The 27,378-nt window shown below is 39.4% G+C and overlaps 1 protein-coding gene across 6 annotated transcripts in view; it reads right to left on the reverse strand.

Annotated features, from left to right (window-relative positions):
* CPEB3 (cytoplasmic polyadenylation element binding protein 3) overlaps positions 1-27,378 on the reverse strand; it is a 175,962-nt gene that overhangs the window by 120,466 nt on the left and 28,118 nt on the right. For 4 of the 6 annotated variants that reach the window (XM_029245196.1, XM_029245192.1, XM_029245195.1 and 1 more), the window contains exon 2: positions 25,544-26,559. In XM_029245196.1, coding sequence (XP_029101029.1) covers positions 25,544-26,548 — 1,005 coding nt within the window. In that variant the 5' untranslated portion in view covers positions 26,549-26,559. Of the gene's footprint in view, positions 1-25,543; positions 26,685-26,789; positions 26,974-27,378 lie in introns of those variants that run through there. The other 2 variants (XM_029245191.1, XM_029245197.1) reach the window with 2 other exon arrangements.

A 27,378-nucleotide genomic window follows, 5' to 3' on the forward strand; every position in this document is an offset into this window, starting at 1 on the left:
TTCTGGACCTTAAAACCATTGCGCTCTTCTGCATCAAGGTGGATAATCATTCCTAGTTAATAATTCTCATTTCTGTTATTATCTAACCATTATTTTTCTACCATTCCTGGTGTGGGGGGTGTGTGTGTGAAAAAGAGTTGTATGGTAACTTCTTATTGATATATTACTGTTTCTTATTCATTAAGCTGAACCCCATAGGAACAAAGGGAAAGCAAAATCATGAATAATTCTGAAGTGGATTTTTTTTCTGTCTGTAATTTTAAATCTCTCTCCCATATCTAATAGAGGGCTGAAAAAACCCTAACATTTTACTTCAATTTGTGTTTCAAACACTGTTTTGAGGAAACTGTTTACTTAAGTGAAAAAATTTCACTTAATCTGCTTTTGAAAAGTAATTAAAGTAGGACCTCCTTTTAAGGTATAGCTATTTGGAGGTTCTTAAACTGGCTCAATTTACAAAAATTAATTTTATTCCCAAAATCTTGTGGGAATTTTACTTCATAAAAAGTGAGGTATCGATGTAAAAAAACTTACATACGAACATAAATATATAACCATAAATACATGTTTACGTATGAAAACACATATATTATTCTTCCATAAACCTTTACTGTCACTAGAATATGTCATGGCTTCTAGAGACAGAAAAAAGAGCAAGCAAGTGGACTGGCTATGATCTGATTATCCTCATTCAATGAGACTATGGGGCACAAACAATATTCCAAAAGCAAAGACTCAAAAGAGGGATTTCAAGGCACAATTTGAGAAAGGAAAAAGGAGAGAAAAGCTAAGAAGAAATAAAAAGGAAAAAGCAGATAGAACTCACTATTCTTACAATGGTATACACAAGATAATCAGTCTTGGGAATTCCCTGGCAATCCAGTGGTTAGGACTCAGTGCTTTCACTGCCAAGGCCCAGGTTCAATCCCTGGTCAGGGAATTAAGATCCCGCAAGCCATGCAGTGCAGCCAAAAAAAAAAAACTCTTTTCACTGGGATGACCAGTGGCAGCCAGAAAAACACTGCTGCTCTGAAGTTGGACAGAAGTAAAAATTCGTAAATCACAGCACATTGATAAGCACTCACATTTCAATAGAAATGGACAAGCTACTTAACCTCCCTGTGAATCGGTTTCCTCATATGAAAAATGGTGATAACACTAATACCCACCTTACATGGATGCTATGAAGATATTTGGAAAGCACTTAGTAGGCTATGCAGCATAATGTAGCACCAAGTAAGTGTGAAATAAATAAAATAAATGAATACCATTCGTCCCTGTCATCATGCAGGGAAGTGAAGGTGGTGATATACCACAGTATGGAAGTTCTGAATGAACCTCAATTTCTTTTTCATGAACTAATGATGAAGTAAAAGTAAGGCATGATTTACAAGTTGCAAACTACAGAATTATGAAAGAGGCAAATGGCAAATAAATTGCATTCAAGTGGAACTGAATGCACATGAAAAATCTACAGCAATTATCTTGAAATAATAGAAGACAGGAAAGTTGTTGGAGAACAAAAGAAAGGAGGGAAAATATTATATATATGTACCCACACACACCCCTCCCCTCACATATAGACTTTAAGGAGTAATACCTAAACTACTGAACAATCTGTAGTCACTTGGCAAAACTGTAGGTATGAACAAAACTTCAATAGATATACAGTGCTTTTAAAAATACTTTTCATTTCAATAATTTTATGATTTTGTTGACAACTCATCTACCCTTTATAAAAACAATTTCATTGAAAATGTAAACATAAGAGAGGGGGGACTTCCCTGGTGGCGCTGTGGTTAAGAATCCGCCTGCCAATGCAGGGGACACAGGTTCAAGCCCTGGTCCAAGAAGATCCCACACGCCACGGAGCAACTAAGCCCGTGTGCCACAACTACTGAGCTTGCACTCTAGAGCCCGCAAGCCACAACTACTAAGCCCACGTGCCACAACTACTGAAGGCCGCGCACCTAGAGCCCATGCTCCGCAGTAAGAGAAGCCACTGCAATGAGAAGCCCACATGTCACAAAAAAGAGTAGCGCCTGCTCGCCACAATTAGATAAAGCCTGCATGCAGCAATGAAGACCCAACACAGCCAAAAATAAATAAATTAATGAATTTAAAAAAAAAAACATAAGAGAGGGAAGACAGCAAAAGCAAGTCTGCAGCCTGTGGAAGGAAAACCACATTCACAGAAACACAGACAAAATGAAAAGGCAGAGGACTTTGTACCAGATGAAGGAACAAGATAAAACCCCAGAAAAACAAAGAAAAGAACTGGAGATAGGCAACCTTCCAAAAAAAGAATTCAGCATAATGATAGTAAAGATGATCCAGGACCTCAGAAAAAGACTGGAGGCAAAGATCGAGAAGATGCAAGAAATGTTTAACAAAGACCTAAAAGAATTAAAGAACAAACACATAGAAGAATTAAAGAACAAACAAACAGAGACGAACAATACAATAACTGAAATGAAAAATACACTAGAAGGAATCCATAGCAGAATAACTGAGGAAAAAGAACACATAAGTGACCTGGAAGACAGAATGGTGGAATTCACTGCTGTGGAACAGAATAAAGAAAAAAGAATGAAAAGAAGTGAAGACACCCTAAGAGAGCTCTGGGACAACATTAAACACAAAAACATTTGCATTACAGGGGTCCCAGAAGGAGAAGAGAGAAAGAAAGGACTCGAGAAAATATTTGAAGAGATTATAGTTGAAAACTTCCCCAACATGGGAAAGGAAATAGCCACCCAAGTCCAGGAAGCACAGGCAGTCCCAGGCAGGATAAACCCAAGGAGAAACATACCAAGACACACAGTAATCAAATTGGCAAAAATTAAAGACAAAGAAAAATTATTGAAAGCAACAAGGGAAAAATGACAAATAACATACAAGGGAACTCCCGTAACGTTAACAGCTGATTTCTCAGCAGAAACTCTACAAGCCAGAAGGGACTGGCACGATATAGTTAAACTGATGAAAGGGAAGAACCTACAACCAAGATTACTCTACCCAGCAAAGATCTCATTCAGATTCAACGGAGAAATCAACAGCTTTACAGACAAGCAAAAGCTAAGAGAATTCAGCACCACCAAACCAGCTCTACAACAAATGCTAAAGGAACTTCTCTAAGTGGGGAACACAAGAGAAGAAAAGGACCTACAAAAACAAACCCATAACAATTAATAAAATGGTAATAGGAACATACATACCGATAATTAGCTTAAATGTGAATGGATTAAATGCTCCAACCAAAAGACACAGGCTCCCTGAATGGATACAAAAACAAAACCCATATATATGCTGTCTACAAGAGACCCACTTCAGACCTGGGGACACACACAGACTGAAAGTGAGGGGATGGAAAAAGATATTCCATGCAAATGGAAATCAAAAGAAAGCTGGAGTAGCAATACTCGTATCAGATAAAATAGACTTTAAAATAAATAATGTTACAAGAGACAAGGAACGATACTACATAATGATCAAAGGATTAATCCAAGAAGATATAACAATTATAAATATATATGCACCCAACACAGGAGCACCTCAATACAAGGCAACTGCTAACAGCTATAAAAGAGGAAACTGACAGTAACACAATAATAGTGGGGGATTTTAACACCTCACTTACACCAATGGACATATCATCCAGATAAAATTAATAAGGAAACACAAGCTTTACATGACACAATACACCAGATGGATTTAATTGATATTTATAGGACATTCCATCCAAAAACAGCAGATTACACTTTCTTCTCAAGTGCACACGGATCACTCTCCAGTATAGATCACATCTTGGGTCACAAACCAAGCCTCAGTAAATTTAAGAAAATTGAAATCATATCAAGCATCTTTTCCGACCATAACGCTATGAGATTAGAAATCAATTACAGGGGAAGAAATGTAAAAAACACAAACAAATGGAGGCTAAACAATATGTTACTAAATAACCAAGAGATCACTGAAGAAATCAAAGAGGAAATCAAAAAATATCTAGAGGCAAATGACAACGAAAACACGACGATCCAAAACCTATGGGATGCAGTAAAAGCAGTTCTAAGAGGGAAGTTTATAGCAATACGAGCCTACTCAAGAAACAAGAAAAATCTCAAATAAGCAACCTAACCTTACACCTAAAGGAACTAGAGAAAGAAGAACAAACAAAACCCAAAGTTAGTAGAAGGAAAAAAACTCATAAAGAGCAGAGCAGAAATAAATGAGATAGAAACAAAGAAAACAATAGCAAAGATCAATAAAACTAAAAGCTGGTTCTTTGAGAAGGTAAACAAAATTGATAAACCTTTAGCCAGACTCATCAAGAAAAAGAGGGAGAGGACTCAAATCAATAAAATTAGAAATGAAAAAGGAGAAGTTACAATGGACACCGCAGAAATACAAAGCATCCTAAGAGACTACTACAAGCAACTCTATGCCAATAAAATGGACAACCTGGAAGAAATGGACAAATTCTTAGAAAGATATAACCTTCCAAGACTGAACCAGGAAGAAACAGAAAATATGAACAGAGCAATCACAAGTAATGAAATTGGAACTGTGATTTAAAATCTTCCAACAAACAAACGTCCAGGACCAGATGGCTTCATAGGTGAATTCTATCAAACATTTAGAGAAGAGCTAACACCCATCCCTCTCAAACTCTTCCAAAAAATTGCAGAGGAAGGAACACTCCCAAACTCATTCTATGAGGCCACCATCACCCTGATACCAAAACCAGATACTACAAAAAAAGAAAATTACAGACCAATACCACTGATGAACATAGATGCAAAAATCCTCAACAAAGTACTAGCAAACAGAATCCAACAACACATTAAATGGATCATACACCATGATCGAGTGGGATTTATCCCAGGGATGCAAGGATTCTTCAATATACGCAAATCAATCAATGTGATACACCATATTAACAAACTGAAGAAGAAAAACCATATGATCATCTTGATAGATGCAGAAAAAGCTTTTGACAAAATTCAACACCCAATTATGATAAAAACTCTCCAGAAAGTGGGCATAGAGGGAACCTACCTCAACATAATAAAGGCCATATATGACAAACCCACAGCAAACATCATTCTCAATGGTGAAAAACTGAAAGCATTTCCTCTAAGATCAGGAACAAGAGAAGGATGTCCACTCTCGCCACTTATTATTCAACATAGTTTTGGAATTCCTAGCCATGGCAATGAGGGAAGAAAAAGAAATAAAAGGAATACAAATTGTAAAAGAAGAAGTAAAACTGTCACTGTTTACAGATGTCATGATACTATACATAGAGAATCCTAAAGATGCCACCGGAAAACTACTAGAGCTGATCAATGAATTTGGTAAAGTTGCGGATACAAAATTAATGCACAGAAATCTCTTGCATACACTAACAACTGAAGATCAGAAAGAAATTAAGGAAACAATCCCATTCACCATTGCAACAAAAAGAATAAAATACCTAAGAATAAACCTACCTAAGGAGGTAAAAAACCTGTACTCAGAAAACTATAAGACACTGATGAAAGAAAGCAAAGGTGACACAAACAGATGGAGAGATATACCATGCTCTTGGATTGGAAGAATCAATATTGTGAAAATGACTATACTACCCAAAGCAATCTACAGATTCAATGCAATCCCTATCAAATTACCAGTGGCAGTTTTTACAGAACTAGAACAAAAAAATATTAAAATTTGTATGGAGACACAAAAGACCCTGAATAGCCAAAGCAGTCTTGAGGGAAAAAAACAGAGCTGGAGGAATCAGACTCCCTGAATTCAGACTATACTACAAAGCTACAGTAATCAAGACAACATGGTACTGGCACAAAAACAAAAATATAGGTCAGTGAAACAGGACAGAAAGCCCAGAGATAAACCCACGCACCTACGGTCAACTAATCTATGACAAAGGAGGGAAGGATATAAAATGGAGAAAAGACAGTCTCTTCAATAAGTGGTGCTGGGAAAACTGGACAGCTACATGTAAAAGAATGAAATTAGAACACTCCCTAACACCATACACAAAAATAAACTCAAAATGGATTAGAGACCTAAATGTAAGACCGGACACTATAAAACTCTTAGAGGAAAACATAGGAAGAACACTCTAACATAAATCACAGCAAGATTTTTTTTGACTCACCTCCTAGAGTAATGGAAATAAAAACAGAAATAAACAAATGGGATCTAATGAAACTTAAAAGATTTTGCAAAGCAAAGGAAACTACAAACAAGACGAAAAGACAACCCTCAGAATGGGAGAAAGTATTTGCAAACGAATCAACGGACATAGGATTAATCTCCAAAATATATAAACAGCTCATACAGCTCAATATTAAAAAAACAAACAACCCAATCCAAAAATGGGCAGAAGAGCTAAATAGACATTTCTCCAAAGAAGACATACAGATGGCCATGAAGCACATGAAAAGCTCCTCAGCATCACTAATTATTAGAGAAATGCAAATCAAAAATACAATGAGGTATCACCTCACACCAGTTAGAATGGGCATTATCAGAAAATCTACAAATAACAAATGCTGGAGAGGGTGTGGAGAAAAAGGAACCCTCTTGCACTGCTGGTGGGAATGTAAATTGATAGAATCACTATTGAGAACTGTATGGAGGTTCCTTAAAAAACTAAATATAGTATTACCATATGACCCAGCAATCCCACTACTGGGCATATACCCAGAGAAAACCATAATTCAAAAAGACTCATGCACCTCAATGTTCACTGCAGCACTATTTACAATAGCCAGGTCATGGAAACAACCTAAATGCCCACTGACAGACAAATGGATAAGAAAGATGTGGTACATATATACAATGGAATATTACTTAGCCATAGAAAGGAACGAAATTGGGTCATTTGTAGAGATGTGGATAGACCTAGAGACTATCATACAGAGTGAAGTAAGTCAGAAAGAGAAAAACAAATATCGTATATTAACACATATATGTGGAACCTAGAAAAATTGTACAGATGAACCAGTTTGCAGGGCAGATATAGAGACACAGATGTAGAGAACAAACGTACGGACACCAAGGTGGGAAAGTGGCGGAAGGGTAGGTGGTGGTGGGATGAATTGGGAGATTTCGATTGACATATATACACTAATATGTATAAAACAGATGACTAATAAGAACCTGCTGTATAAAAAATAAATAAAATTCAAAATAAAAGCTCAAAGATAATATCTAGGAATATCTTTAGTGATAACAAATGAGAATGAATGTAAAATGCTTTTGTCAACTGTAAAGAAAGCACCACATAAAATTAATAGAAACAGTGTCCGTACAATATATGTAAGATTTAGCCATTTCTGGGCAATATTTGTTGTTGTTCAAAACGCTCACTAGCTTTAGAAAATTTGAGGAAACATTCTACCTACTGGAAGCAAAGGCTTAGCCTAGTAGACGGTCTGTCAAGCATACAAGAAAAACCTTACATTATCCGTGTAAATTATATATTGTATCTCTCTCTATATATATGTTGCTTTAATGATGGCATGCTAATGGAAAACCATAGATTTATGCATAAAAATGAGAAATGAAACAGAAACCACAAGTTATAAAACTATACTATGACTTGCAGTACAGATATACTGTGCCAAATCATGACATAAAGTACAAACTATTTAAGACAAAATTGTTTTAAACATCAGTACATTCAGATCCATTTGTTCTAAGACAATATATCTGCACTGTCCAATATGGTAGCCTCTACCCACATGTGGCTATAGAGCAATTGAAACGTTGCTAGAACAAATTGAGATGTGCTGTAGGCATAAAATACATCCTGGATTTTGAAGACATAGTATGAAAAGAACAATGTAAAATACCTCATTATTAAGTTTTATATTGATCACAGGTTGAAATATTTTGGATATAGCAGATTAAAAACAATATATTATTAAAATTAATTTTACCTGTTTCTTTTCACTTTTTAAATATGCCACTAGAAAATTTTACATTATCCTTGCAGGATAACAGAAATAGACTGTGCGTTGCAGTCTATTTCTATTGGTCAGCGCAGCTACAGACAAATAGATTTAATGGTAACTCAGCTTGAATTCCTGTGTTCCAAAGTTAAGATCACTGACTATTCCAGCAACTAGACTAGTTTACAAACTTAACCAATCCCTGCCCAAACTGTGCTAATTTCTGACCTAAAACCACCCTACGACTAACCTCAGCCTCCAAAATTTATTTATGTACTCTAACTTCCCCACCATTTTTTTTTTTTTTTTTTTTTGCGGTACGCGGGCCTCTCACTGCTGTGGCCTCTCCCGTTGCGGAGCACAGGCTCCGGACGCACAGGCTCAGCGGCCATGGCTCACGGGCCCAGCCGCTCCGCGGCATGTGGGATCTTCCCAGACTGGGGCACAAGCCCGTGTCCCCTGCATCGGCAGGCGGACTCTCAACCACTGCGCCACCAGGGAAGCCCAACTTCCCCACTTTTAAGGCACTCCTGAGGCTGTCAAGGTGGTGCTGGCTCAGCAAGTTCAGGAAACCCAGCTTTTTATGATCAGCAGGTTTCCCTGGTGGTCTTTGTACAGGGCTTTGACAAAGTCAATGAATAAGAATTGTAAAATGCAATAAGTTGTATTGAGGAGGCATAACAAGAACGGTTAGAAAAAAGTAATTATATATAGGTTGTTCTGTCTAGTTATTTAAATTACCTAAATTAAAATCCACACTTGCAGCAATCTACCTTATTTTGGAAAAGTGAAAGAGCAAATCATATGGGCACTAAGGTTCCTGCTATGACAGAGCAGGAGTACGTAACACTAAATTAGACAACAGGAATAATATATCAGTTTCACTGAGGTTTCTGAGTGTTACAGATAGGCTGAAAACATGATCTAAATTTTTAGACTTTTTAGAATCCTTATTGTTTTTGTGATTTGTACCCAACTCCTGACTGAGTCTTTAGAGTAGAAATGGGTGGGGTTTTAAGGGAGACACAAAACAAATGTAGCCATCTTTACTACTTTCCTTTCAGTCTCAGGACTCAGTAGAATACCATTTTAAAGCCCAGGAGCCAGGGTAAACCCCCTAGTCTAGAGTTGATTATAATGTGGCAAGTTAGCTGAAGTCCACCAAGTTTTTCCAGTACAGAGTGAATTACACCCTGCCATTTTGATTCCCTTCAATGGCGACATTTAAACTCCAGAATTACAGCCACCTAAATAGGCCATATTTATGAAAAGCTAAATACATCCTCAAATCACTAAACAGAAAACCATACATAAGACTCAATTTTCAACTTTTCACCATTGTACACATATTAATCTCAAGTAATACACACTTTCGCTTACCCCAAAATAGTCACCCATCCCACCTAAGTTTATTTTAACCATTTTCTTTCAACTTCGTTAGTGTTCTCCACATCAGTAAGTTAAAAGACTTTCTTAATAGACAGACATCAGATACACTATGACAACCTAACTATAGAACATCAGAATAAAAACCTTAACTTGAGAATCATTCATTTATGACAAAAACACATTTACTTGATTTATCAATATGATGAACCACAATCAATTTTGCAACTCTGACAGCTTTACTTTGATTTTCAGCAAGTTTCTCAAGTATTTCTCCACTCTTGATGAATACTCAGTCAAGTCCATATTAACAAAATTAAGAATGATTAAGAATGACCACTGACAAAACAGTATTCCAAAATCAAAGAGACATTTTGACTTTTATATCATTAATACCACTTCACAATTAAATGGTCTATTCAAGATGTCTCTACAGGGTGTATGTATATATATGTGCATACATATGTAAAAGGGAGAGATGTGTTTTAATACAAAGAATTACAAGGAGAGACCCTGTTCTCCAGCCTGCCTTCAAATATACTACCCATAGTGAGCCAATATAAATCGCTGAACAGCTAAGACGACCCTTTTGTGAATTCTGTGGAGGAAGAGCAACAGAAGGTCTTACAGGGAACATTATAGCATAAAAAGACACTCTTGTTCACTGCCAGGGCCTGACCTTACATCGATTCTACATCTTCACTTTTAATTGCGTGCCTGCTGCTCATCTTTACTTGAATAGCCCTCCGGCAGCATAACACTCAACCCATTGTGGGCACAGGGATTCAAGAAGTCAAAATATCCCTATCAGTAGTTTAAGATGAAAATAGGCAACAGCAGTTTTGACTTCTTGAGCTTCAAATGATAAAATTCAGAGAGAAGGCAGAAAAATTCTGTAAGTGCCGAAGTGAGAAAGGGGAAAGACCATCCTCTTCTCCTCTCCCTCAATCCTTTTAATGGATGGGGACCTCCATGTAGAATGTTGTGGGAAACACAGTGTCACCACATTTTAGCTGGGGCAAAGCCATGTAGGGAAAGAGAAAGATGGAAAAATAAAATTAAATTAAATTAAAAAAATATATATATATATATGTAGCCTTAAGTTGATACTGTTTTAAGCATAACAGCTCAGAACAATCTTGTACTCCTTCACATCCTCTACTCCCTCCATCCGCACTCGCGACATATTCTCCTTTGTAAGGTTTCTCACAGGTACACCTCCCTAGATTTGTGCTAAACCCAAGATTACTATCAAGCCTTCTCACCAGTCTCCTTGCCCCCAGGCTGCACTGTGGCAGGCACACACACTTCTCCAATCCACCTGCCTTGTCTTTCTAAACATATATTTTTATTGTATCACTGCTCTGATCTTAGTTCTTCAGGGCTCTCCATTGTCTGGAGAACCCACATTCCTAAGCCAGACATTCAAGACTGTCACTATCATGATAAGTCTCATCAGTATTAGTCTAATTCTCAGCTCCATTTTGCATCCTTGTTACCTTTATCTCACCTACTTCTAATCTAAGTTCTCTTATAGTGTAGAATGTACAAAGACATGTTAAATGCTTTTTAAAACCAAGTGGAATCTAGTAAATAAAATATTTGTTTGTTTGTTTATTTTTAATCCTAAGGAACAACCAATCCATCCTCAATCTCCCAGTAAGATGAAAAATCCCCAGCTCTAGTCAGGAAAGTCTGCTCGATAATCCCACTTATGGCTCATTTTTCTTTCCTTATTTTGGATTCCCATTCTATCCAATCAAATTCTATCTATCCTTCAAAATGTAACTACGGGACACTATCACTTTTTAAATTTTTTAATTTTATTTTTTTCTTTTTTGGCCGCGTCGCACAGCTTGCGGATTTTAGTTCCCAGATCAGGGTTTGAACCCGCACCCTCGGCAGTGAAAGTGCAGAGTCTCAGCCACCGGACCACGGGGAACTGCCTATCACTTTTTTCAAAAAAGCATTCTAGGACAAATTATTCTTGACCCTACTTGGCCATTCATGGCAAATAACACATCACACAATCTAGTCCTTGCTTTCTTATTATGCCCCGTTGCACGTATGTTAGTTTCTAAAGATAGGATTCAGATATTTCACAATACCTAACACCAGTCCAAGAACATAGTATGTACTTTGTAAATACTGAATTCAAACTCCAGTTAACAGCACTGCCACATATACATGAATTTCTAGATTTATAATAAAGAGAAAATACATAAAAGAGTATATAAGAATTTTTCACAGTATAGATAGTATCTACTGCTTTTTCTATAGAACACAGATCTACAGAACACATCTTTTCTACATAGGTTGTCTTTTTACAATTCTGACTATTGTGCGAAGTCATTAGACTAAATCAATAATACACACAATGCAAATTATGCTAAATACACAGTCTATCTTTCTTTGATGGTTTAGAACAAACGAAGTATCTTAGAGGCATCATGAATATTATGATCATGCTACAGGAGATTAAAAGATTGGGTTTTGAACTTGCTTCTGACATTCCCTAGAAGAAACTTTTTAATATAAATCCCTGATGTCAGCTTACTTGCCTATGGCTTGCTTGCATAAAACTGGAATATAAAATGGGCAATTGCTTAACTTCCTGGATAGGATAAAGTGGCTGCCTTTTTGAATATTTAATTATTGTAACAAAAGCTGAAGCATCCTTTTACCTTGCTTTGTCCTCTTCGTTGAAATCTTCTTCACTGTCTTTCAATGTCCTTTGATGTCTCAGTATTCAATACATTCTCTATTATTTATGTCCCTCTAACAGAATGTGTCATTTCAACTCCCTTGTCTGTTTCAGCCCTCATCCCTCAAGTGTGAAGGAATATATTCACTACCAAGAGATTTTTCTCCCTTTCCTCCTCACTCCAGGTCTTATATTTTTGACATTAAACTATAATTTCCTTTAAGTCTCCTTCTATGTTTCACATTTAACAGAATCTAGCCCTAAATTAGAATTAGAATATCAAATATCCCACTGTATTTTAAAATGAAAATCTTCTGTTATACCTGGATGATTCACCAACTTTAAAACAGCTGTTCGGGAATAACATTTCATATGCTAGATCACACCAAAGTTGATAGGTCAAATGGAGTCATCTACCCTGGCAAAAATGTAGGAAGTAGGCAGTAAGCTCTAAAACGTTAACCGAATAATTTTGTTACTTTCAGATGAGCTCATGTCTTTGGAATATTGAGGAATTCAAGGTCAAAATGAAAAAAATCAATCTCCCCACCCAGTCCCAAATTTTCTAAACTTATAATGCCTTTGAAAGTAGAGTTTAAAATTTTCCATTCACCAAGTTTTGCTTTGCAGCATCCTGAAACATTAGCACCATTAGTCTGCCTTTATTCTGCTTAAAATCAACTCAAAGTTTAATTTGACAAACATTGCAAAATAATGTTTCATCAGCATTGTAAAATGATTCAAAGTATTTATTGATAGATTGTGTTTTTGCAGCTTAAGAGCCAACTATTTTAAAGCTTTTTCCCCACCCCCAGATACCTTCTGACCTTCGAATGAGCATGATGGCAATAAGGTGCCTGGTAAAGCTTCAACTTAAACTGTCATCTTAAAAAAAAACCAGCCAACTCCCTCCCAAAATGAGCAAACTAACAGAAGTCTTTCTGTTTTAATTGAGGCATATACAGAATATGATGCTGCAAAAGAGTTCAGAACTGGCAAAAGTTTGGTCAGTTTTTCTTACCAGGCCTTGATGTCGTAACTTCTTAAAGACACTGTATTCCAAAATGCTCTATTGTTAAAATGGCTCTTTACCAATAGAAACTAAGTAATAGACGATAGTTAGGTTTCTACACTAGCCTAGAAGTAGTTAATTGGTTACAAAGCTAAACAAAAAAAAACCCTAAATCATATAGGCAACACTGTTTCTATTTGAAAAACTTAAGATCTGTTTCACTTCTCTTGGTGTGTTGCAGGTCCATCATTGAGATCTAGAACAACTGCTCCTCTACCCCCCAAACCCCCAATTTCTACCCTCTCCCCCAGTTCTACTCTCTACTCTCTTCATTAGGTTACAATGGTAGGAAAAGCAACAACAAAGACATGAATGGGAGAGTGGACATGTTCCTCTTGAGGAAAGGAGGTCAAATATATCTGCAATTTCTGAAAGTCAGTATTTCTAACTGTACCTCCTATACCAGAAATGGAATAACATCCCTCTCTTTAATCAAAACTTTCTAGTCCATTTATTCATTAGACTACATAAGCATCTACTATAGTTGAAGCTTTACTTAATTTACTTTCCACATTAACCCATGAGTTCCACCTTCCCAATAAAAAAATGCCCATAGTACATTCAACACCTGTGACCGATAAGCCTATAAATTTCTGTCCTACCAGATTAGGTACAAGTCAATCTAGAAATGATGGGTTTTTCCCTAATCTTTGTAATGCTAGTGTTATTATAAGTATGTGATTTAATATATGCAAGCCAGTGAAATGAATGCCAAAAAATTATGATGAAAAGCTAATTTGAGGACTTCCCTGGTGGCCAAGAATCCTCCTGCCAATGCAGGGGACGCAGGTTCGAGCCCTGGTCCAGGAAGATCCCACATGCCGCGGAGCAACTAAGCCCATGTGCTACAACTACTAAGCCTGTCCTCTAGAGACCACAAGCCACAACTACTGAGCCCACGTGCCAAAACTACTGAAGCCCGTGAGCCTAGAGCCCGTGCTCCACACAAGAGAAGCCACCGCAATGAGAAGCCCGCGCACCGCAACAAAGAGTAGCCCCCGCTCGCCACAACTAGAGAAGGCCCACTAGCAGCAATGAAACCCAACACAGCAAAAAAAAAAAAAAAAAAAAGGTAATTTGAATGCTCTAGAAAAAGCTAGATGAAAGAGGAGTTGGGTCCCTTCTATTTGTTTTTATTTTATTTATTTATGTATTTATTTATGTTTTGGCCGCGCCACATGGCATGCGAGATCTTAGTTCCCCCACCAGGGATTGAACCTGTGCCTTGTACATTGGGAGCACAGAGTCTTAACCACTGGACTGCCAGGGAAGTCCTGGGTCCCTTCTCTTTAGAAAGCTCTCAAATTAAAGTTAGGCAAAATTCCTGTGAGTTATGAAGAGGGAGAAAGACAAATTTTATGAGATGCCTAAGTTTTAAAAATCTTTTTAAGATTTATTGGGTGCCATGTAGCAGCATCTGTAATTCTTAACCATTTTCAAGTTATGGATTCCTCAGGAAATTTAATGAAGGTTACAGCCCACTTCTCTCCCTAGAAATACAAATGAATAAACACACAGTTCTGGTGGATATTATATCCTGTCCCCATTTCTCCTTCATGCTCCATGAAAGCTCATCTCCCTGTGGCTCTACGGATCTTAAGCTTCAAAACATTTCATCCTGTTTACACCCATTAAAAAACTAAGCATTTTATTAGTACAGCAGAACTAAATTCCATAAGGTCTAATCTCAACTTTGGTAAGACCTTATTAGCGATATTTCAGACCTTCTAATAACATACACTGACCTCTCAAGTGAGTTTATTCAACTTAAATAATAAAGGATGCCAGGTCTCATTTCTCTTAATTCCTGTGATCCTCCCATATGATTGATTGGTTAGCAATTCCTTACGGTTCTCTGCAATGCCTAGCTGTAACCCATAAACAAGATGACTAACAAGCGAACACATACTCTAATTCTCAGGGTACAATAAAAAAAATTTTTAATAAATAAGTAAGGCTAGAATCAGAAAAAGCTCTTGACTTAGAATGGTAGTTATTTCTTCTCTCAGATTTAGTCTTTTAATAAGTAGTCCACAAAGTAATCTATCTTAATAAGGTTTTCCTTCCCACACATTAAGAGTCATATAAAAGCATGGGTGGATAAGAGATGTCAAATCACTTGCTCGAGTATTCCCAACACATAGCTTTCTCTTCTGAAGTTCCTCCAGTCTAAACCCACCTGGGCTTATGAGTCATGAAAATTCTAATCTGCCACTATTAAGCCTGTTCACCTCTAAATCATTTTTCCCAGCTGCCTAAACCAAAACTTGAACAGTCATTCTAAACTCCTCCTTCTCCTTTATTACCCACATCCAAGCAATCACTAGTTCTCCAGTTGGTCCCTTAATTCATTTCTCAAGTCTGTCCCTTCCTCTCAATCAATTTAGGTCCTTACGTGTTAACTGGTTTCCCTGTCTGTGTTTGGTTCCTGACAATCCATATCCCAGAATAATCTTTCCAGAACAAAGATGTGATCACTTCATTCACCAAATTAAAGCCTTACAATGGCTCTCAGCTTAAAAATCCTTCAATGTGGGCTTCCGTGGTGGTGCAGTGGTTAAGAATCTGCCTGCCAATGCAGGGGACATGGGTTTGAGCCCTGGTCCGGGAAGATCCCACATGCCACGGAGCAACTAAGCCCGTGCGCTACAACTACTGAGCCTGTGCTCTACAGCCTGCGAGCCACAACTACTGAGCCTGCGTGCCACAACCACTGAACCCACATGCCACAACTACCGAGCCCACGTACCACAACTACTGAAGCCTGCACGCCTAGAGCCCATGCTCCGCAACAAGAGAAGCCGCTGCAGCGAGAAGCCTGTGCACCGCAACGAAGAGTAGCTCCCGCTCACCGCAATGAGAAAGCCCGCATGCAGCAACGAAGACCCAACGCAGCCAGAAGTAAATTAATAAATTAAATTTTTAAAAAATCCTTCAGTGTCCCTACTGGACAAAGTTGAAGGCACAGAAATGCTGGAATGTCCTTTGTGATGTGGCCCCTACCTACATCTCTAGTCTCATCTCTCACTTGCCTCACCCCTATGCTGAATCTTCTGCTCCCTCAACACACCATGCTGTTTTTTACCTGTGTCCCTGTTTTTTCCTCTGCTTAAAATAAATATTTGCTGCAACCTCTATCCCCATGCCCTGGTCTGTCTATGGAACCCTACCCATTCACTTCTGAATAAAGATTTAAAATGCCCAAAGATGTTCATGACAGCATTATGTTTAACAGTTAAAAACTGAAAAGCTAAATCCTCCAAATACAGAAATAATTTGTTAAATTACAGTGGATTCCTGTGATGGACTATTATGCAATAATAAAAAATGTTTAAAAATTAATGATATGAAAAGCTAAAAAATATGGCGATAAAATTGTTTACACAGAATCATCTCAACCATATAAAGTACACTATACATATACATAAAAAAAAGAGAACTGGCAGAAAATGCACCAACACATTAAGAGTACTTATCTCTGGGTAACAGAATTACAGGCAATTTTTTTTCCCTCAAGTTTTAGACAGTGAATATGCATTACTTGCAAAATCAGAAAAACTTCGAAAGTATTTTAAATTACAAAAGACTTTCCTGGAGACTTCCCAACCCTCCCTCCCCCCACACACAAATTTAATTATTCCTTCCTCTGCAAGTACACATTCTCTTTGTTGTGCATATCACACACAAGTATAAAACATCATCCTGTATTTTAATTTATGTTTCTCAGGGAGCTGTCTGAGGACCAGATATGGTTCAGCTTTAATCCCTAGTGCCTGACCTCTGGTAGCAGCCAGGTAAATGTTTATAAAATGAAATTGCTCTTACATTGCTAGCTACATCTAAATGACCAATATGTGTCTTATCAATCATTTGTAAATGTAAATCATTAACACATTCAACAAACATTTCCCATGTGCCTAAAATATCCCAGGTACTGTCACAACCCCTGAAAACACTACAGTGAAAAAGGTCCTTGCCCTTGTGGAACTTACATTCTAGTGTGGAGAAACAAACAAACAAACCCAGCTCACTTCAGACAGTAACGAGTGCTATAAAGACAATGGGGGATGAGGGGAATCAGGGAAGATCTGGGGAAAGAGTGCAACATCAAAGACACACTGAAAGATGATAAGTGATAAGAGGCAAGCGGGTATAATAAAATGAGAGAACTGGACATCGAGTCTAAAGACCTACATTTCCACTCCTCCTGTCACCTTACTAGTCAGGTGATATTCTCTGAGTCTCAAGTAGGATGATAATTCCTAATTCACAAGAACGTGTAAGGATTAAATAAGATAATTTATGTGCAAAGGGTGAGGCCAGTGCTTGACATGCAGAGTCCCATGTATTTGTTAGCTGAATCTATTTGGAGAAGACATCAAAAATAATACAATACCCAAAAGCTGGAGTACATGGATTATGACTGTGAATGACGATGCCAAAAGATACTTAATGTAAATCCTATCCCTTTGATCAGGGAATCCTGTAATAGATATGTGCTTAACAAAAATACCGCTTACGCTATCCTTCTTAACTGTGTATCTGAACTCAGGATTCTACTATTGATTACAACCACTTTAAACAACAATGTGGCAAAAAGTTGACTAGCTTACCCATAAAATCAAATGCAAACACATTAAAAAAAAAAGATTCATGCTCCAAAAACTGTCTCTCAGCCTTTCCCCACAAACTTTATTCATAAACCTCACTGGTCTTCACTATTTTTAATCCCCTGCATATCTAGTTTATATTTCTCTAGTCCAAAAGAGGAAAGGAAATTTTCCACGGCAGACTGCAAAAGAGAGGTGCTTCTGGGCACACTCACTTCTTGTCCTTTTTCATTGCTGCCTATCTGAAACCTAAGAACTGGGTCTCCTGGACTTTGAGTAGGGGGTTAGAGTGTCAGATCACTCAAATGTTTCCTCTGAATTATTTAAATCCCTAGCTAGTCCCAAAACTCTACCATATATTTAAGATAGAAAGTCTTTTGCCCTTTACATCTCTGCTTTCCAATCTCACAATCTTCAAATGAATGACTAGCTGAATGGGCCCACTATAACCTACTCTTTGTCAACCTCTTAGACCAAAGAATTGTCACCTTAATATTTCTAAGTATTATTGTCAGAATTATTCTGACCCTCATTCTGATCACTTCCAGTATTAATAACTTGATTTGGGAAGAAAGGAATAAAATAGACCACCATGACAGGGTAAGTTAACTCCACAAGAATGAGATGATGAACAGTGAAGAGGTAAAGAAAAATTTAACTCATAGGATACAAGTTAATATTCCCATCTATTGGTTGCCAAAATCTCTAATGTCAAAGCAAGAACCCTGCTTACTTCTTAGCATACCAAAGTACAAACAGATTCACAGCCTAGAAACTATGGGATGTCCATAAAGTCTGAAAAGCCAGATATTTTCTATTTTTACAAATTGAAAATGTCCTTTATAACATTCTATACATTCACCTATGTTTCCATATTCTGTGAACATCTTGTAAAGAAATGCTATAGTGGAGAATCTGTCTTGAAAATGTTAAATATACTGTATTGTAGAAAGGACAAAACTATAGCAACTTGTATTTAAATGTTTAGTCATTCATGTAATGAGCACCTACTAAGTGCCAAGTGCTCATGAACTTCTAGACACTGGTTCAGTTGGTAGCACTGTCCATTTAATTCGTTGCACTGAATTACTAAAGATAGGGAGTTACATTTTTTTCTCTTGAATTTGATCTTGCCTTTGAAATAAGTTTGAACACTTGAAGAACAAAGATATTTGGCTGTACAACAGTCTTAACCACACAACAATATCAGTACACAAAGTTTCCTTCCCTCTGTGTACATTTATTCTATGATCACTTCAAATGATACAAAGGCTGTTTGGTACCCATTTCTGTCCCTCTCCTCTGAAGACTGCCAACAAGGATTCATATCATATAGTCATTATTTTTGAGAATTATATAATAGTGCTTCTGGGGAAAGAAAAGTGGTGTTGATTCTAAGATGCTAATTTATTGAATTATTTTAATTCACTAGTACTTTTCCACATCAAGTTAAGTCAAAATATTACAATGGCTTCACATAAGTTTACATGCCTAGCACCTGTAATGAACACTGAAAGATATGAAAACTAAATGTAAAAGAACTGAAGCATAACAGAACCCCCAGAGAACAAGCCATGTACAAGGTATAAGGACCAGTTGCGGAAAATTCCTTGTTAAGGCTGGCTACTACTGCAAGCACAGCAATCTCCCCAGGAAAGCACCTTTGAAGCTGTGGCTATGTTACATTCCTCAACTCTCAAGATCCAAACTTGGGCCTCTATACTGAATTCTATCTCTGACAACCATGCTGGCCTCTACAGAGAGTCAGGCATGGTCTTCAGGGAAGTGGTGAAAAGGAACTTCAAATCAGAGCCTTTGGAGCTCCAGAATTACCAAAATCTCACATTTGCATTGGTGAGTCAGCCATGGCAGAAGCAGGTAGTTACAAACATACACCATCCTTGTGACTAACTCTATACTCCCTAACTTTCAGAGCACTATGACTGGCTTTCTAGGACAGGCAGTCACCATAACATACAAAGAGCCCTTCGTTGCTCTTCCATCCCTGCTGGACACATCTTTCTAGGCCTTCTCCATTTCCAGATGTCATCAACTAGCATTTAATCCTGGACTACTAGCTATCAATAAATATTTCCTCTATTAAACTCGAACTGTGTCTAATTACTGGTGGTTAGGCAGGCATTTAAGAGTCATAACAGTATCTAATTTTTTGAACATTTTGTATACATTCTCAAAGCAAACCCAGAAGATAGGCTCTCTCTCTCTCCATTTTCGCAGACTTCTTGGAAAAAGAAACATGGAATAAATGACTTGACTCCAATCACCAGTGACAGAGCTGAGGCTTCAACCAGTGTCTTCCTCGTTCCAAGCTTCATGGGCTGTCCACTACTCTATATTCCCCTCCATTCCTTTCCTCAGTAAAATCCACATGGCTGCATCAGATTTTTCATATTGTAGTAACGAAGCCATAATCTTTTGACACTTGCAGATCAAAACACTCCAAAAACCACCTGAGCAATGACACCTTCCAAATGGACGAGCATTACACCTTGTGCAGCCCTTGAAAGAGAGCAACATAGGCCAACCAGTGGAGAAAGCTATTTAAGCAGAAATTTGTGTCTTAGAGGATACCTAAACACATTACATTTCTGAGAGCATATTTTTATATCAACTTGCTGCAAGGTCATGAAGAGTTTAAAGCTAAGTACTTTTCAACATGCAATTTTAAAGTAAACAGTTTATATTAGATAAATGTTTTCAGTAGCACAGAAAACTTTCTAATATTTCCTAACCAATATCTCTTTTAAATAGAATATAGATAATGTGGCTTTGCTGGCATACATATTAACCACGCTACAGTAAGTTCTGAAACAGTTTGTAGAGTTGGGTGGACTTTAAGTGATTTTGCATTGGAGCAGTAGTTAAGAAACCAACTACAGAAGAGTCTCTAGTTTTAAATCCAGGTCATAGTATCCTTATTCAAAAGCAAGCATAAACTAGACAATTTATATTACTTCCTGAAAAGATGGTTCCAAAAGAAGTAGCCTAGGCTGGTTGAAAACACTGATGTTTCTTCAAAATTTATTATGAATAGGCATATTTATTTTTCAAAATAATTTATACTCCCAGGAATTCATGTAAGGAATTTTTCTCTGTTATAGATAACCCACCAGCACAATCAACACTAAATTACATTTAAGCAGACTTATGCCAGAAAATATAAAATCTATACAGTGGCTTTCAATTTGGGGTAGGAAAAGAGGGGCGGGATAAAGGCAGAAACGCAGAGAGAAAGCAGAACATAATTTGAATTTTTTTCCAAAAATACAAATTCAAAAATACATAGATAAGTAAATAAATAGGGGAATATATTGACTACTGTTGAATCTAGTATACGTATGGGCACTATATTTTTCTTCCTCTGTTCCTCTCAATAAAATATATTTTAACAACACAATCTCCAGGGTATATCATAAGGTCAAGTACGGATGCTGCCCAGTCTCCTCCTTCTACACTGCACTGTTAACTGATGTCCACTGGCTCTGGAGGCAGATCTCCTGGGTTCAAATCCCAACTCTGCCAGTTACTGGCTGTGTGATGATGAGGAAATAATGTAAATGCACTAACCCTCAATTTCTTTGTCAGGATAATGAGGGTAATAATAGTCCTATACCTTAAAGGAGTTCCAATAAGAAACTACATGTAAAGTGCTTAGCAAAGGGCCCAGGTCATAGGTAAATGGTGGATTATCACGTTGTTATAGTAACCAGGGGGTACCTTCAGACAGAAAAAAAAGACTAAATAACATTACATAGAAGTTTGGGGTCTTTCAGATTGCATGGGATGAAAAAGCAGTAATCCATACTAAGATAAGATCACGCAGAGCCTCTGGCCACCATTAAAATAACAATAATCATAACTCAACATTTATATGGTACTTTACTATGGGCCAAGTACTGTGCTAAGCACTTTACATGCAGTTTCTTATCTGAACTCCTATGAACCAAGTAATTATTATTATTCCCATTTTACAGATGACAAAATTGAGGGTCAACGTATATACATAATTTGCGCAAGATTACAAACCCAGGAACTGGCAGCGTTGAGATGTGAACCTAGGCAATCTGCCTCCAAAGTCTGCTTCTGATAGAAACTACCCACCTGAACTTGAGCAAGTCATTTCACATATTTGGACTTTGATTTCCTCTTCTGGAAAATGAGCAGAGTAGTGGAATAGGTGCTCTCAAAAGTCCCTTCTAAACTTCTCTGGACAACAACACTATTTAAACCGAAATTCGCGACATACAGAAAACACCTCTGTTCTAGTCCTTTTACAAACCTAACTAAGCTTCTCTGTCTTACATAAATAGAGAATGAAGCATATGTATGATACCCCAGGTGGGGTACCTCACTGATTTAAAAAAAATTATTTTTTAAATATAAATTTATTTATTTTTGGCTGTCTTGGGTCTTCGTTGCTGCGCGGGCTTTCTCTAGTTGCAGCGAGCGGGGGCTACTCTTCGTTGTGGTGCGCAGGCTTCTCATTGCGGTGGCTTCTGTTGTGGAGCACGGCCTCTAGGCGCGCAGGCTTCAGTAGTTGTGGGGCACGGGCTCAGTAGTTGTAGCTCACGGGCTCTAGAGTGCAGGCTCAGTAGTTGTGGCGCACGGGCTTAGCTGCTCCACAGCATGTGGGATCTTCCCGGACCAGGGCTCGAATCCGTGTCCCCTGCACTGGCAGGCGGATTCTTAACCACTGTGCCACCAGGGAAGCCCCCGCACTGCTTTTGAGTTGGTGGATGGTACATCACTAAGAGCCAGATACAGAATCTCATGAGATAATTCCATAAGTAAGCCCCTTTGAATGGAGCCCAAAGAGAACCTGACATAAATGAAGTCTACCTGACAGCACTAGAGCTACGAGGAAGTTAAGGACACACATCAACAAAACTAGCCAAAGCCCTATTACCCAAGTTATGCCATTTTCTCTCAGGACCTCAGTTTCCTTATTTATAGAAATGAGGTGGCTTTTAGATACAAGTAATCCCTAAGGAAGCAGCCACCCCAACCCAGAGAAACCAATCAACTTTGTTAGAATTAAGGGAAGGGCATAAAAAAGCACAGTGCAGTTTGAAAAATCACATTCAAATACAGTTATTGCTTTCACAATATAAACCACAGAAGTAAAGCTCCAAATATTCTATTATGTGGGTTGGCAAAAGAGAGTGAAGCAGCACTGCTGGGGGTGGGTAATGGATTTTTTTTTAATATTATGATACATTAGAGTAGATCACTACTACTGTTGAGAGCCCCTTTTAGCTCAAAGAGTCTGAAATAAAAAAATTAAGTTGGTATTCTATGAAATACAGTCCTAGATTTAAAGAAAAAAATCTTATTTGTCAAAATAATTTTTTAAAAAGTCATTAGGAGTTACTTAAGTTATTTTCTCTTTTGTAGAAAAATGATTTAAATAAATATATAAACATGTAAAATTCTGCACACAAGACTCAAGATGTTTTTGTTTTTTCAAACTTAATATGCTTATCAACACAAACCAAGTCTGATAATTTTCCAAGCCAAAACACAGCCAGGTTACTCCTACTCTGGTTCTAATATTGCTTCAAAACCCTGAAGCTCCATTTTAAGTAAGAAAAAGAAATGAGACATAAAGTCCATGTAATTCTTCCTGAGGCCAAATTTATAAAGCTCAATTTTCAATTAAATCTCTCCTCCTACAAATCTTTTGGCCATCTTTCCCTACTCAATAGCACTACCAGGGATGAAAAACAAGAATCCAAACTCAATCCAGTCCATCTGGCTCTCATTAGCATGGCTGGTAAATGGTTTGCTGAGAAACAACTGGCAATCCCCACATAACTTGTCAATATCAGTTTGGGGGAAATTTTATGGATTTAATCTCTCCCCAGTTCCCATTTCTGGAGATAATCAAAAGCTAGTTGTATTCAGATTCTACTCTTAGAAAAAGATAATTGATGTCTACACTATCAGCTTCCAGGCCCAAAACCTCCCTGTTAGATTTTAGGTTATCCTCTAAGAATGGATTTGGGTAGAGATCATCAGAATAATACGAGGGACTATTAGAAAAAGAGGGGCTCTCCTACCAAATGCAGCCTCCCTGTCCAGCCCCCCCACCACACACACACACACACACACACACATATAAAGAAATTCCAGAAAGCAGAGTCCTCCTTTTCTCTAGGGATCTAATCCCAGCGTGCAGTCTCTTCATTTTATTAAAACAAACTTTAGAATAATGGGGAGAAATATACCTTAATATTAAACTCTTCCATTACTGAAGGGCCCCTGTAAAAATGTGTTAAGACTGTCTCATTAAAAACTCTCATACACATAATTTATGAGTTTCAGGGACCCCCCCCCTTGAACTGTTGAGGTTAAAAATCCTTGCTTTAGTTTAGAGAATCATGTGCTTCTTAATAACCCTATCTCCTCCTTCATGGATGGGAGCCATGCCAAACATCACATCTGAAATGTAAAGAGCAATAAAATGAAGCCTCCAATTGCACCTGATGCTTTAAACTAACTCCGTCAAATGTCGGTTCTGCCATTTTTCAGCAATGCTCAAAGGATTTCTGTTTCATTTCCTTGGATCCAAAGATCCAAACTGGGTCTTATCCAAAGCCCTCCTCTCTCCTTCCTTTTCTTTTTTAACTGAGCCTCGCAGCGTATGGCCAAATCAATTTGTAAGTGAAGGGTTAATGTTTACCTGAGAACAAAGCCCTCCAGTGAACACTCCCCCTTACCACCCCTTTCCAACTCAAGATGTCCAGGACACTGCCAACCGATGTGGCCATACACTGGATCAGAAAGCGAGAACAGAATAAGGACACTCCATTCAACCTTTTTGTCTGGGGCACTTCCTGGGTTTTTCATTGGCATTTAACACCAAGACACAAGGCTCATTTTTCATTAAAGTTGCAAGACTTTCACTTTGCCCAGTTTCAGATGGTGTAATTGATCTGCATTGTCTTCTTAAATAACCCAATTGAAGGACACTGCAGCTTTAAATATTTCAGCGCTAGCTAGCAAATAGTCTCCATTGCAATATGGCTCTGAAGGTCGCGTCCTATTGTCTCTTTCCTCTGGAAAAAAACAATTTCTAAGTCCTCCTTCTAGGTAACATAGGAAGGGTTATCCCTAGAATTCCCACTCTTCCATCCTGGTCCCTGATAGAGTTCCAGTGTTTATTGGAATCTCACACTCATAATTTTCCCGGCAGGGGCAATATGCTGATTGCTATTAATGATGCCAGCACCTTCGCGAGACATAAACACATGTGTTCACATTAGTTTAATTGAGCATATGCAACTGTCTGAAATAGCAACACTCAAGGGCTGTTAACCCCTTTAAGAGTGGGGCCAGAGTTGTTTGGGAGTGGACGGCTTTCAGGAGGCACCCTGAGCCCGGGATTGCATAACGTGAAATGTGTAGCTACTTAAAACGACAGAAATCTCAGCCTACTCATCCTGGGACTATGACGGCACCCTGCCATACACTTGCAGCTTTTCTTGTCGAAGGTGAAAAGAAGAGGCACAAGCACAATGAAGGAAAAAATAAGCTAAAAGAAAAAGGCTCTTTTCTATCTTGTCAGGGTGCATATATACGATTCCTCCAGCAGTCACAGCGTTCCCCCACCCTTGTCCCCGGTCGTGGAACAGCCCCAGTGAACTGAAGGGTCTGGAAAAGGGCAGAGCAGTTGAACATCGCTGCCTTTTTTAAAGAACAAAAATCAACGGCCTATTAAATGGCAGGGAAGACAAGGCAAAGGGAGCAGAGAAGGAAGGCGTGTGCAGATGCACTGGAGCATTACCTGAAATGGCAACAGATTGTTACCATTGTCCGTCCGGAAAGCGTTATCCTCCATCCAGGACTTGGAGGTGAGCGGGGCCGCGCGGGGGAACTTGGGCGGCGCGATCACGTTGCTGGAGAAGGGCTTTTTGAGCGGCGAGATGGGGTTGAGCGGTGAAGGTACCCCGACGCCCACGCCCACGCCCACGCCGACCGCCCGGCGAGGGTCCCGGCCCGCCTGCAGGCCGCCCCACGGGTTGGACGGCGCGCTCCAGGCCGCGTTCACGCTCTGGTGCGTGTTCCAGCTGGACGACGCGGACGAGGCGGCGGCCGCAGCGGCCGCGGCGGCCGCGGCAGCCGAGGACGAGGACGGCTTGCTAGTCATGATGGGCTGGTGACCGTACGCCGCGGCAGCGCCCCTCTGCGCATAGGGCGCCTGGCTGGGGCTGGCGGGCGACCGGCGCTGCTGCGAGGGCTGCGCCTGCTGGGGCTGCGCGGGCTGCGCGGGCTGCGGTGCGGGCGGCGGCGGCGGCTGCTGGTGGTGCTGGGTCTGCGCCAGGCTGATCTGCGGGGAGAAGGTGCCTCCGAAGACTGGGTTGACGTGGTGAGGGAAGTTCTGGAAGAGCATGGTCCCGTTGACTGGCGTGATCCCCTGGAAGAAGCTGTCCTCTACCGCGTTCGTGGTGCCCGTGGACCAGGTGCTGCCGAAGGACGGCGACAGCGACGCGCCCGGCGCCGCGGGCTCCTGCGGCGGCGGCGGCTGCTGAGGGGGCTGGTGGAAACCCAAGCCCGGCAGGAGCGGCGATTCCATCTGCATCTTGTCGGGGCCGTTGGGGGCCGGCGGGGCAGCGGCGGGGCTGAGGGCCGGCACTGCGCTGCTGTCCTCCGGCTTGGGGGTCTCTGAGGACAGGGGCGTGGACGGGGCTTCGGCTGTGCCGGGCTCGGGCTGGGGCTGCTGCTGCTGCTGCCGCTGCTGCTGGGTCTGGGGCTGGGTTTTGCTTTTGTCCATCAGTAAATCATCCTGCATGGTTTGCGCAGCTGAAACGGGAAAAAAGAGACGCGTTATTGTCAATGTGTTCGTTAATGCCCCTTGCTGAAGCGGGCGGGTGTTTTACTTGCGAAAATCCAGTGCCACCGCTATTAGCCAATTGCAATGCAAATCCATAATCTCCCATTTAGAAGAACAGGTCGGGCTGGGGGAGCGAGGGGGGGTGCGGGGGGGGAGAGCTCATGCAAGGTCTCTAAAAATACTCTGAGAGCGTCTTCACCCTTTCTGATGTCTAGGTTCCTTTTCTGTATTAGTGAGAGATGTGCTTATAAGACAGAAAGACGGCAATTTCGCCACGTCTCTTTTCCCTTCACCGGAACTCAAAGCGTTCACCCTGCAATGAGAAACCGATTCTGGTTCCTGTTTTTTCCCAAGCACCACCCTCCCCTAGCTATTTGCATACGTCAATAAATACTGCTGCGTCCTTCAGCAAGGTTAAAAAGACACCGCACACGGCCCTTTCTACCCCCCGCTCCGGCACTTTAAAGAAACAGAAGTCTTATCCCCCTTGATTAGCAAACTGCCTTCTTGCCTCGATAATTGTTTCATTTAGCAGCAGCGAACCACGAGGGAGGAAATCCTTGGCATTTGTTAGGAGGAGGACTCAGCTGCACAATCATTCTCTGGCCTCCCAGGAGCTGCAGCTACTCCATTTTGTTAGGAGACATTAAAACAAACAACAACAAAAAAAAACACATTGTTCTTAAAGAGGTAAAAATCTGCTGAAACATTTTCAAGTGCTTGCTTCTTGTTACTCTAAGGATTAGGGTTTTTCTGCTTATTCTCCAATTTTCTCGTCTCCAATTCTG

The sequence above is a fragment of the Monodon monoceros genome, unplaced genomic scaffold (genome assembly GCF_005190385.1).
Source record: "Monodon monoceros isolate NGI ecotype Baffin Bay Population unplaced genomic scaffold, NGI_Narwhal_1 Super_Scaffold_4, whole genome shotgun sequence".
In the NCBI taxonomy this organism is placed as follows: Eukaryota; Metazoa; Chordata; class Mammalia; order Artiodactyla; family Monodontidae; genus Monodon; species Monodon monoceros.